At 51.9% G+C, this 12,233-nt stretch overlaps 1 protein-coding gene across 1 annotated transcript in view; it reads left to right on the top strand.

Annotated features, from left to right (window-relative positions):
* The first annotated feature begins 417 nt into the window (after positions 1-417).
* The window catches only part of PRKG1 (protein kinase cGMP-dependent 1), a 395,239-nt gene continuing 383,423 nt past the window's right edge, over positions 418-12,233 (top strand). The window contains exon 1 of the mRNA XM_027665603.1: positions 418-721. Coding sequence (XP_027521404.1) covers positions 456-721 — 266 coding nt within the window. The 5' untranslated portion in view covers positions 418-455. The remainder of the gene's footprint in view (positions 722-12,233) is intronic.

Genomic DNA, 12,233 nt, shown 5'->3' with positions numbered 1-12,233 from the left:
TGAGCTCCCGGGAGGGGCGGGATGGGATGCTGAGCTCCCGGGAGGGGAGGGCTGGGCGGGCCGGGGGGCGGGTCCACGTGGCTCATTAGCAGGAGGCAATTTAATATTTATGAAGTGTTCTTGTTTGAATCCCAAGTCTTCGGCTCCAGTTACAAGGAGCTGCGTCACCCTGCGATCACATGGTAATTGTTGCTATTTCCAGGATCCCAGCCTCGCAGAGTGGCACAAGAGCTCTTTCCCCTTTTCTTCTCTTTTTCTTTTTTTTTTTCTCTCCCCATTTCCCCTTCTTTTCTGTTGTTTTTGGGGTTGTTTTCGGTCCTCCCTCGCCCGGGGGGCAGCGCCGGGGGATGCCGGGGCCGCTGCCCTGAGCCGGGGCGGGCAGAGCCGCCCCCCGCCCCTCGCCCCTGCCCGGGGAGCCGCTCCATGAGAGCGGGACCGGGCTGGGCACCCCCAAAATGACCGAGCTGGAAGGGGACTTCACCAAGCTGCTGCTGCTGAAGGAGGAGCGGATCAAGGAGCTGGAGCGGCGCCTGGGGGAGAAGGACGAGGAGATCCAGGAGCTGCGCCGGCGGCTGCACAAATGCCAGTCGGTGCTGCCGGCCCCCAGCCCGCACATCGGGCCCCGCACCACCCGCGCTCAGGGCATCTCGGCCGAGCCGCAGACCTACCGCTCCTTCCACGACCTCCGCCAGGCTTTCCGCAAGTTCACCAAGGCCGAGAGGTAGGGCTGGCACCCCCTCGCCCAAAGCCCTTCCCGAGGCGGGTGGCCGGGACACCGCGTCCCCCCCGGCACGGATCGCGCCCGGCGGGAGCGCCGGGAGCGTTCGGGGCTCTGAGCCGCCGGGAAGGAGCCCTGCGGGGGATCGGAGAGCCCGGACCCCTCCTCCCTTCCCTCTTCCCTTCCCCGCCGCGGCTCCGGCTCCCGGGGGATGCTTGGCCGGGGAGCGGGGGGGCGGCGGTGCCTTCGCGGCGCTGGGAAAACTTTGCAGCGGGGCCGGGAAGTTGCTGCTCGGGAGCCGCCAGCACCCTCCGGCAGCCCCATCCCCGGGGCAAGTGCCGCCCCCCACCCCGGACCCCCGACCCGATCCTCCCGGCGCTCCCCCAAAACCAGAGCCCACGGTGCTGCACGCGTGGGCTTCGCACGGGTGCTTTGCCTCCTGTTATCCGGGCTGGACTCGCTGATCTCGGAGGGCTTTTTCCACATTAACGATTCTGTGATTCTGTTCCCCCGCGCCGCTGTCAGGCACCCGCGGACGGGGTTTTTTTTGGGGGGGCGGGATGTGGGGTCTACAGCGCTCGACCCGGGGTCTCGGGGACTCTCCTGCCTTCGTGCGTGGCGTGGAAAAGGGGGAGCGCTGTGCCGGCTGCCGGGGGTCTGGGTGTGACGGAGAAGTTGCTGAGGGTTTTGGCTGTGATGGAGAAGTTCTGTGTGACCGCAGCGCTCGGCACCGAGTGTCAGTCACCCTCCTCTGGGCAGGAGCTGTGGCCGGTGCTCGCCGGGCAAGGGTTGGTCTCGTTCCTTGTGTGTGCGGCGATTCATTTCAGCAGAATCATTCCCGACAGGGTTTCTCCTAGCTGGGAGAGGGTTGGGTGGGTGTGGATTCACACTGCTCTCCTCAATCCGCTCACCAAACACGCCCAGAGCAAACTCCTGCCCTCTCCTCCTCAGCTGTCCCTTGCCCTCGGCTAACAAGACCATTGCTCATTTAAGGATAAACGGGGAGCACTTGGCTTTGGGCTTTTTTTTTTTAAATTCTTCTTTTTCATGACCTTCTGTGGTGATTTAATAAAGCAAACCACACTGCCCAGGGAGGGGTGTGAGTGCCTGCCATGTCCGTTTGTCCTTCCCTGGGGTAGTGCATCCCTTCACATCCCCTGCCCGAAGCACAGCCTGTGTACTGTGGCCAGAGAGAAAAACTCACATCCAGCTTTTTCCTTTGCCATTGCTTTGTTTTGGATCATCCTGAGCCTTGGCTGCTGCTGGTGCAGGTGGCAGCAACCAGGCACCTGAGGGAAAGACAGGGACCCCGGTGCCCCACCCGTGTGTAATAACTTATTTAGAAGTTGTTAAACCTGCTTATGGCTCTAGTGAGGTTTAGTCTTGGCCTGAGGTTTTCCCCTGCTGTTCCCAGTTAAGGCTGGGCCAGAGCTGTGTCCCTGTGATGCTGTGAAGGTCGTTCAGCCCGTCCTGTGTCGTTCCCATCACCCAGAGATGATGTTCCAGCGGGCAGGAAAAACTCTTGGCGGGGCCTGCGGGCAATTCCCATCTCCCTCCGGGCTGGAACTTCATCCCCCAACATCTCCCCATAGCTCAGCCTCGCTCGTGGTAGCCATGACAATGGTAACCAAGCCAGTCTGGGATTGCTTTCGGGTTTTAATTCTTAATTCTTCTTTTAATTGCGCTCAGTTCTTCCCCCGTCTCATTGCTGGGAGAGCGACCGGCAGACGCCCCTTGTACCGAACGCGCTGCTCCCTCAGCCTCTCTTACCCCTTATTGCCCCCAAATTCACCCTCCCCCGTGGGCTAAATCCCCCTGTTTTCTCCCAGGCAGTGTCCCTGTCGCTGATCCGGTGCCAGGGCGCTGCCAGGGCGCCCTGGGTGTGGGTCAAAGGGCTGTGCTGCAGCCGGGCTCTGCCAAGAGGATGACGATGTTTCCCAGTTCTCGAGGCCGACCGGAGCCATAAGTGGGTCTGTCTGGTGCCAGCTCCCTTTAGTGTCTCTGGGGCTTTCTCTGGCTTTTGCATCTAAAAACTGCTGATGGCATCTGGCTAATTTATTTATGGGGGAACTGAGGTACCTCCAACAGTCTCCTGCCTTTGTTTTAGCGACAGCATCATTGTAGCCGTCCATCCCAGAAGCCTTCATGTCCCTGAGAGCCTGGAGATGGGTAATACCTCTTTTCCAAAACCCAGCGACAACTTCCACACCATAAAACCTACGAGATGATGTTCAGACCCATTTGTTTTGTGCCTTGATTTGAATTTGATACCAACAGGAACTGTTTTATTCAGGTCTGGAATCAACCTTCAGACACTTTTTCACTTCTGAAGATAAAGATGTAGTAATTGACAATGTAATTAACTTTATTTAGGGCAAACTGGTGTGTAATATACACTGACATTCAAAGCTTTTAAGAAGTTGAGACTAGCAAACAATGGGATGATAGAAACTCGAGAAGGGTTCAATCCCAGCTGAAAGCAGAGAATGCTGTTTGTCTCTGGCAATATGTTGTAGCCTCTTGTAGCCCATCCCTGTCACGGGTGGCAAGGTCAAACTTGCAAAGATCCGAAGAAAAGGGGATGTGAAAACAGAAAGGTGTTGAAAAACGTGTTATCTCTTGTCTGGAAGTGTGTTTTTATCCCTGATAACGTAGGTGTATAGATTTTAGTGACTGAAAGCATTGCTGTGTAGATGCTCAGGTGTACAGAGCTATCCATGTATCCATAAATCAGAATTTTCTTTCCAAATAGTCAGGATCCTGCCACTTTTCATGCCTGTTTTACAAAATAATTCTTCCCTGTTGTTTCCTTGACCCTGCTAGCGGAGATCTGAGTCGAGAAAGGAGACACATTTTAAACGATTCATTAATTTCTGTTTGGTCAGCGAGTTTTTACTCACTTGTACCCACACCTGGGGAGTGTTTCGGACCAGTACGACACCTGGCAGCATAAAGAAGGAAAACCCATTTGCCACTGTGTTTTCTGGCAGGGTAAGAGCCACCCTTGGCGTGGCGGGATGATGCAGCAGCCGAGGCACTTTGCTAATGCCTCGGGAAGCGGTTCCTGGGAAGGGCTCCCCAGTTGCTAAGCAAAGGCGGTGCGAGCGCTGCGGGTGATAAACGAGGCGAAAAGTAAACGCAGAGCACTTACCGGGACTAACAGCCGGATAAGGATGCTCTAAACCCGCCCCGCTCCCGCGGCGAAGGCGCTTTGTGGGAACTCGAGCGGAGCTAATCGGCGGGTTTCCAGCACCCAAAGGTGCTGCTTTGTGCCGCGCGAGTGAGAGACGTGAGAAGTAATCCCCATCTTTAGATCATTCCTCCCCCCCCCCCGGTAAATTCCACCGACTGCCTTCTTTAGTTCGGGGGTGCAGTGTCTAATTCCCAGTGTCTAATTCCGACTTCATCCTGCTTATTTGGGTCGACAAGCCTCGTTCAAACCAGGGCGACGCGAAATCACTTTGGAAACTCTTAAATGTTTTGCGACGGTGACTCAACCTTTGCTGGTGTTGAAGTGCCAGGGCTGCGACTCAAAGCCGTGGCCGTGCAGGCAATTACACCTTCCGTGTGTGATTACACCCTCAGCTTTGCAAATTTAGTTTGGACTGTGCCATCCCCGTGTTTTTCCGGGTCAGTTTGTATCTGACGGGGTGCTACAGCCTCAGCATCATTTAAGACAAGAGGAGTTTCCCCACCCTCGTGACTTACACATCCCTAACTTTCTCCACAACTTTTAACGGGTTTTCCCCTTTTTTACTTTATTTCAGAAAGCGTTTGCCACAAGATGGCAGTGGGGTCTCACATTTAAGGTGAGGTGTTGGGGTGGATGGTGGTTTCAGCTTCCCAACCCTGGCTCAGCCCTGCAGGTGGTTTTCTAGATAAAATCCTGGTGTGACTCTTATTTCCCCCTCTTCCTCCTTTTCTGAGGTGTTGGGGGTGCTTTGCTGAGGGCATGTGTGTCCACCCATGGTGTTTAAACTCACTATGAGAGGCTTTGGGTGGTTTCTATGGGGCTGTGGATGGAGAATTGGAGCACCTGCTCTTGACTTTGTGGCTCCAACACTCAGGACAAGCTGCTGTTTGATGACGGCTGTGGCAGGACCAACCCCTCTCTTGGCTGCTAATGTGGGGCTTTGGGGGCTGCTCAGGCCAGGGCCAACCATGCTGAGGGTAAAAACTGGGCAACCTGCGAGGTCTTCGGCCCAAAACTCAAGGCAAGGTCATCTTCAAAGCTGGACTGGGCTGCTGGGGCTGCCCTGACCTTAAATGAAGGGATCTCCTGCACAACCCTGGGATTCTCCATCACTCCTCCCTCCCTTTAGCAGCTTTGGCTCACAGCTCACCTGCCACCTGCACACCCCTGCAGCTGGTCTGTTGAGGGCTTCACCCACCCCCCAACCCCGCTGAGCACGGCAAGGAAGTTCCATCCTCCCTGGAGCAGCCAGGGCCGTGTCCTTCCTCCCTCATCCCTCTTTCTGGGAACTCAGCTCCCCCCCGGGTGCCTGAGCTGCGTTACTTTAGACATGATCTCATCATCTGCCAACCACTAAAGCACTATCGATCCTCCATGTGAAAAACAACCCAACTGCTTCCCCAGTACCTGTAACCACCATCTCCTGGGGCCTTGGGAGGCTGGAAAATGAGCATTTGCCTCACCTTTTTACTACTGGGGGACAAATGTGTAACGTGCTGCCAGTGTGTAACATTTCAGTTCCGGTGAGGACAGCTTTCAAGCTCAGAAAAGGACACTTTGGGATGCAGCTCATGTCATATTTGATACCACTAAGCAGCTATGCCTTAAGTTAATTTAAACAGGGAGGTTTTGCTACCTCTGAGCCTTCTGTGTGTCTGCTATTCCTCTTTAGCAATATCTCTGTAAGGGGCAGCATGGCTTTCCCAAGCTCAGAGGAAGGATAGCAGTAATTTTGACAATAATTGCTACCCTTAAAAAACGCCTCTCTTCCCTCATTTACCCGTCACTGATCCGCTCCCATCTGCTGTGACAGCACATTCCTGGGATGCTTCATCCCTGGGTGATCGACACTGAAGATCAGAAGGATTTTGTTGGATTGAATTATATTGGTGAAGGAAGAATTAACACTGCTCTCGTTGCTTGTTGTGTTGGGAGAGCACCGCTGGCTCAGAGAGGGGAAAATCCAGAGGGAAGTTGGACCGGGTGTTATTTAACTTTGGGAAGAGCTGGAAAATGCTGCAAAGAGGGAGACTGAGATGGGAGCTGGACTCTTTGCTTGGTCAATCTCCTCTCTACTTATCTGGATGGAGAAACTTGGTCTGTGGCATGAAGCAGTGGAGGATGTCGAGCAAATCTGGGTTGTTGCACAGGGTAGGAAGAGGGACACCAAGGTCACCGGGTCCCTCGAGAGGTCTGAGGTCAGACAAATAAGCGGGAGGGTTTCAGGAAGAGAGAGAAGCAAATGTTTATGGTTAATCAATTGGAATCATTTCCCTTCTTTTAATTTTTAATGGGCTGAACTTCACTGCTCCCCCCTCCCCTTGGCGCGCGGGAGGCCTGAAAATCGAGCCCTGGCGCGGGGAAGTCGCGCTCCCAGAGGGCATCGGGTGGCACCTCTGTGCCGGGGACAGCTCGGCGTCCGTCTGTCTGTCTGTCTGTGCCCAGCAGCCCCGGTGACCCATGCTTCCTCTTCCATCACATCCATTTGGTGCTTCCTCGTGGGCAGAACGGCCAAAGCAGCCAAGCTGAGCCTTCCCTTCCACTGCCTGCAAAAATGGTATAAAATATGCATTAATTTATATATTTGATGTGAAGAAAGGTGAAGAAAGGAGGGGCAGGATGGCAGAATTGACATTTCTCTAAGTGGTTTTTAATGAAAGCTTGAAATATTTGGCTTCGATTTTGCACTGACACAGCAGCCCGAGCCTGACCATCCCCATCAGGGCCAACAGCTCGTGCATCACCTGCTGGATGGCAGCACCCTCATACTGATGCCATGGGGTGGCTGTGTATCCCTAGGAGTGGCTGTGTATCCCTGGGACCAGGCCCAGGGATGAGCCGCCCGTCCCCGGCTGACGCAGCCTCGCTCCTGGCGGCGTCATCGCAAATTCTTCCTTGGGCCTATTTTTAAATGCCCCAAGTCATGAGGCTTTCGGTGCCTCCCTTGGGGGACTCAACCACAGGCAGGCAGATCTCCAGGCAGCTGCCAGATCACCATGCAACTCACCTTCTGCCTGCCCAGAGCTTGTTCCCAGTCCCTAGAAATCTGGTGACACACAAACTTTAGGCCTGAGGCTGCGCTGCCTGGCAAGGTCGTGATAAACTGCTTCTCTCTCTTGGATCTTTGGCTGTGATTTATTATTTTGAAGTGATTATTCCTTTCAAAAAATACAAAAAGGAGACGGGATCTTGTGTTGTTTTTCCGTGGCAGTTTGTGGACGTCACTTGGTTCGGAGGAGAAAAAGGGTCCTGTGTCCTGCTTGCTGCTGTGTTTTTAATAGCAGTACACTGATGTGGGCAAATGTGGTGGTTTCAACGGCTGGGCCACACTCACTCTTTATTTGGCCTCTTTTTAGTCCCAGCAAGTGTCATTTTGGTCAGAATTAGAGCACGGAAAAGGTGATTCCACCACCCCAGGCGGTGAAGTGGATCAAAGTAAAATGAGACAGAAAGGACTGGAATAAGACTGCGAGTCCCTCTTTGCAGCTTTACCAACGAGGAACCTCAGGAAAAAGCCTTCCCAGGATATGCACTTGGTCTCCTGTGGAGTTGATGCAGGTCCTGGAAAATATCTGACAGAGCTTGGCAAGGGGCTTCTCAAAGAGCTTTACCCTCTGCCGTGACCTCCTGACTGGAAAAGATGAGGATTTGCCTTTTTTTTTTTAATAGGCTTTTTTCCTATGTTTTGCCCGTGGATGCTCTTGGAGCGTGTGCCCGGAGGAGATGCTGGAAAAGCCAGAGGGAGGGAGGGAGGCCGAGCTCAGGACCATGTGTGGTGGCAGGAGCTGGGTTGAACCACGGGGATCCACAAGGAACAAATGGCGATTAATGGAATTTGGGGTTTAAATTTTAATTTTTGGGTTAAATTCACGCTGGGGGCAAAGCCCGAGCTTTGTGCGAATTCCTGCAAGAGAGGGGGAGCAACTCTGCAGCAGCGGGAGAGGGTCTTGAGAGAGGGAAAGATCAGGTGGTGGCCAAGCCCTGGAGTGAGAAAAGGGCTTCCTGAGTTGGCACCCAACTCTGTCCTGCTGGTCCTGTGGCCTCGGGGCCTGCCCTGAGCAACCAGGTGGAGCTGCAGCGTTGGCTGTGCTGGGAGGGGACCAGAGACCCCCTGAGAGAAATCTTTCTGTGGGTTCCAGGATACCAATGGCTTAATGGGATGAGAGATGAGCTCTTTGGAGCTGAACCTGCCCACAAGGTGGTTTTGGCTGTGCCCAGATCTCATGGCAGGAGGGTCAGCTAAAGGTTTGGGGGGTTGGGAGAGCAGAGATGCAGTGCAGCCAGGGAGGGACAATCCAGGGTTCAGCACTGGCTGCAGTGACATCCTGGGGAGCCTGTGACCAGGACTTTACACAGTTTTAGGAAGAAATCCTTCCCTGTGAGGATGGTGAGGCACTGAAACTGTTTTCCCAGGGAAATTGTGGATGTCTCATTGCTGGAAGTGTCCAAGGCCAGTTTGGATGGGGCTTGGAGCAACCTGGTCTAGTGGAAGGTGTCCCTGCCCATGGCAAGGGTTGGAACTGGACCTTGAATGTCCCTTCCCACTCAAACCATTCCATGACTCAGTCTGCTGTCCCCTAGCACCCTCCTACTCTGCTGCCTCCACCAGCTTCATCTTTGCCCACTGCTGGATGATGAGAATAATGATGATGAGATCTGCTTTGTTGTCAGGTGGCTTCAGTTCTTCTCAGGCAGAAGTTTGAATAAACACCTGAAAACTTGTGTCAAGGGGAAATGTTTCACTGTAGAACAAAGGCAGTGATTTGATATTCAAACCCTCCTGCCCTGCGGCGATGCACGATTTGGGTTAGAGATGGGAATAATAAAAGCTGGAGGTGTAACTAAACACGAAGAAAGCTTTGCCTCCCGTTTGACTTTAAGGAATGTAGAAGAAAAACTTATTTGGTGTGACTTTCTTGGTGCATTCGTGGTTTTCAGAGGTGTTGCTGTGTAGAATGGGGTAAAACCACCCTCCTGCAGTGTCCTTGTGGCAGTAGATGAACGACAGGCTGGTGGTGCAGTGTAAGATTCAAACAGCAGCCCCGTGGCAGAAAAGTATAAATTAACATAAAAGGCCCAGAAGGAAGCTGTGCAGGTGGGAAACAGGTTCAGCACAAATATCTTAGTGTTTGGGGGTTCTGGCATATGGTTTGTGGTAATGGGGGCTGTGACTGATTCCAGCAAGTGCGACAGGGTGGAAATTTCGAGTTGTTTTCCATTTGCATTTTGCCCTTTGTTGGGAGTTTTTGTAAAATCCTCACAGATGAAAACCACCACCAGGATTTTCTGATGATCAATTAACTGTATAAATTGTTTTAAAAAAAAAAATTTAACTCCACTGAGTTGTTTGAAATAAGGGATCAGATGCTGAATCTCATAATTCCACTTTCTATTTCTGTATCTGCACATGGTATTGCCAATATTTAATTTCTTTAAACTGCTTAATGTTTCAGATGCTGAGGATTGGCCCAAGAGCTCTGTATTATTTTCCATGTGGTGTATGAAAGTGGGATGGATAATTCCTGGAGCAGCTGAGATCCCAAAGAAACACACCCAAATCCCCTGAGAGGCTTAAAACACGTGCCAAAATTCCAGGGCATGGTAGATGTTCCTGGTGTAATTATTAAGCCAAAATCCAACTTTAGGAACTGCAAATCAGTGGGAGGAGCAGGAAGGGGTCCCTTAAAAGGGTGGCTTCCAGCTGGGTTGTTTTTAAGGCTTGAAAGCATCTTGGAAGTGACCATGGAGCAGGGAAAGATGCAAGGATAGAGGACATGCTGTCAGGGAGTTGCTACACTTACTAAAAAAATTATCTTAACAGCAAAAAGGAAACCAGAAGGAATAAATACATCAAATGTCCCCTCGCTCAAGCCCATGGTTTTCTTGAAAGTCAAAAGAAAATAAATCTGTGCTCCTGGAAATATGGAAAAGATCTGACGATTTGAAGGAGTTTGGAAAGGGGGAGGAAAGCTGGGAAGGAGATTTCTGGGAAGATGGGGAGCTCTGCTTCATAAAATCACTCTGCAATTCTTACAGGGCAGTTTTGTGCCCTCTCTGCAGGAACATGCCCAGCTCTGGGGCTGGGATGGACCCAGCTGGGTTGGGGTCACTGCTGCAGCCACGAGTGGAAGGAAATTCCGGCTGCAGCACGGCAGGGAGAGTGTTCTTGGGAAAACAGCTGGAAAGCTGCTTTAGTCTGGCAGATACAGGGGAAAACAGAGCAGTAACAAGGTGGTTTTGCTTTCCATCTCCCAGCACTTATCACTGGAGGGCAGTGGTGTCTGGGAAGATGTCTCAGACCTTAGAACCCCTTCCAGTGCCTAACTAGGCTTCAAGAGAGCTGGAGAGGGACTTTGGGACAAGGGATGGAGGGACAGGACAAGGGGGTTTGGAATAGATATTATGAAGAAATTGTTCCCTGTGAGGGTGGGGAGGCCCTGGCCCAGGTTGCCCAGAGAAGCTGTGGCTGCCCCTGGATCCCTGGAAGTGTCCAAGGCCAGGTTGAACGGGGCTTGGAGCAACCTGGGCTAGTGGGAGGTGTCCCTGCCCATGGCAGGGGGTGGGATGAGCTTTAAGTTCCCTTCCAACCCAAACCTCTCTGAGATTTTATGATATAACACACATATAATGATCGGATTCATCATGATGAGAATCAGTAATGGGATGTACACGGGCAGGGGCTTGATGACAGTAAATGGGCAAGGTGACTTGTTTCCTTCAGCAAATGGGAAAGCATCACCTTGTAAAAATATAATGTATTAGTGTCAGTGAAGGAACTGAAACCAGGATGAGGCTCAAACTCTACATCAGGCCAAATAAAGACCTCTTGATGCAGCACAGCAAGACACCACCTCCATTTCAGGTGGAAACTTCCTTTTCCCTTGGCAGTGTGATGACAGAGGGACGGGGATGTGGCACCTGGCTGGAGGGTGGAGTTTGGCTGGGGGCACAGTGAGGTTTAGGTTTACCCTTTTCACTAAGTTTTGTGGGTGTTTCTGATGCCCTTTCAGCCTGAATGGAGGGGGGGGGGGGAATCCCCAAATCAGCTCTCATAGGGAAAAATTTTCAGAGAATGACACTGTAGGTGTTAGAGTGTATTTCATCAACCCACCTTCTTGGCTACTTTATTTCTGTCCTAAGCTGCCTCTGTAGCTCAGAAAAGGATAGTTCAAAATTAAAAGAAGTAATATAGTAAAACGAAAGCAGCACAAAAGGTGGGGGGTTTCCCCCCTTGATTTTTTCAAGCCTATTTCATGAAATCTGTGTCAAGGCAAAGGGTGAAATCTCTGTGTTCCCTTTCATTGCACAGTACAAGGCTGGGGCTCTCCTGAGGTGTTTTGGCTGTCAGGCCCTCCCTGCCAGGAGCACATTTCTCACTTTGATCTGCAGTTTCATGATCAGGTGCCCCATTCAGGGAAAGGGCTCCATTGCCTTTTGGGAAACACAGACCAGGGCAATTGGTCCCCCTTGCAGCACCCCTGATGTCTTGCAGCTTCTTCCCAGCAAAACTCAGCACAGAGAGAGCTGAAGCAAAATTAAAATATGCCCCTCCCCTCCGTGGCATTAAAATAATCACTTGGAAAATAATAATTTCAAAGCGAATGTTTTATCTTTTGATGGGAGATCGCTCGTGGCAACTTCAACCAGCAGCTCGTTCCTCTGGGGAAAGATGCTGGAAAAATACGGGTTGAGCCGATGTGGGTATTGTGAATCTGAAATTTCTTACATATGTTTGGAGGCAGAAAAGCAAAAGTGCGTGGGAAAGGGAAGTGGAAATGGTGTCACGGGTCAGCTGAAGGCCAGTTTGATGGGAATTTTGGTGTCTCATTAATCTCTTCTGGGTCTGCGCAGCTAAATCCTCCTGAAGCATCAGTGATGATAATCAGCTCATTGCAGGGCCTATTTGATGTTGAAACACTTGTGTCTCGCCCACCCAGCTCCTTCTGCTGCAGCTTCTTGTCAGTCCTTGCACCTTTTTCACCGGGTTGACCCGTAAATTGTAGTTACTACTCCAACACCAGAAAGCAGCTTCAACTGATTTCCAGCTTTCATGTTGGGTTGGTTGACTTCTGTATGGGGGGGCTTCTCCTCTCCCTTCCTCTCCTCCCTCTTCCTCTCCTCCTTCTCCTCCTCTCCTCCTTCTCCTTCTCCTTCTTTTTCTCCTTCTCCTTCTTCTCCCCCTTCTTCTTCTCCTTCTCTTCCTCATTATCCTCCTTCTCCTCCTCCTCCTTCCCTTCCTTGCCCTTCTTCCCCTCTTTCCTCTTCTCCTCCTCTCTTCCTCATTCTCCTCCTTCTTCTCATCCTTTTTCCCCTCCTTCTCCT

The sequence above is a fragment of the Corapipo altera genome, unplaced genomic scaffold, assembly GCF_003945725.1.
Source record: "Corapipo altera isolate COAL_440 unplaced genomic scaffold, ASM394572v1 161, whole genome shotgun sequence".
Classification (NCBI taxonomy): domain Eukaryota; kingdom Metazoa; phylum Chordata; class Aves; order Passeriformes; family Pipridae; genus Corapipo; species Corapipo altera.
This window is presented reverse-complemented; position numbering and strand designations above follow the sequence as displayed.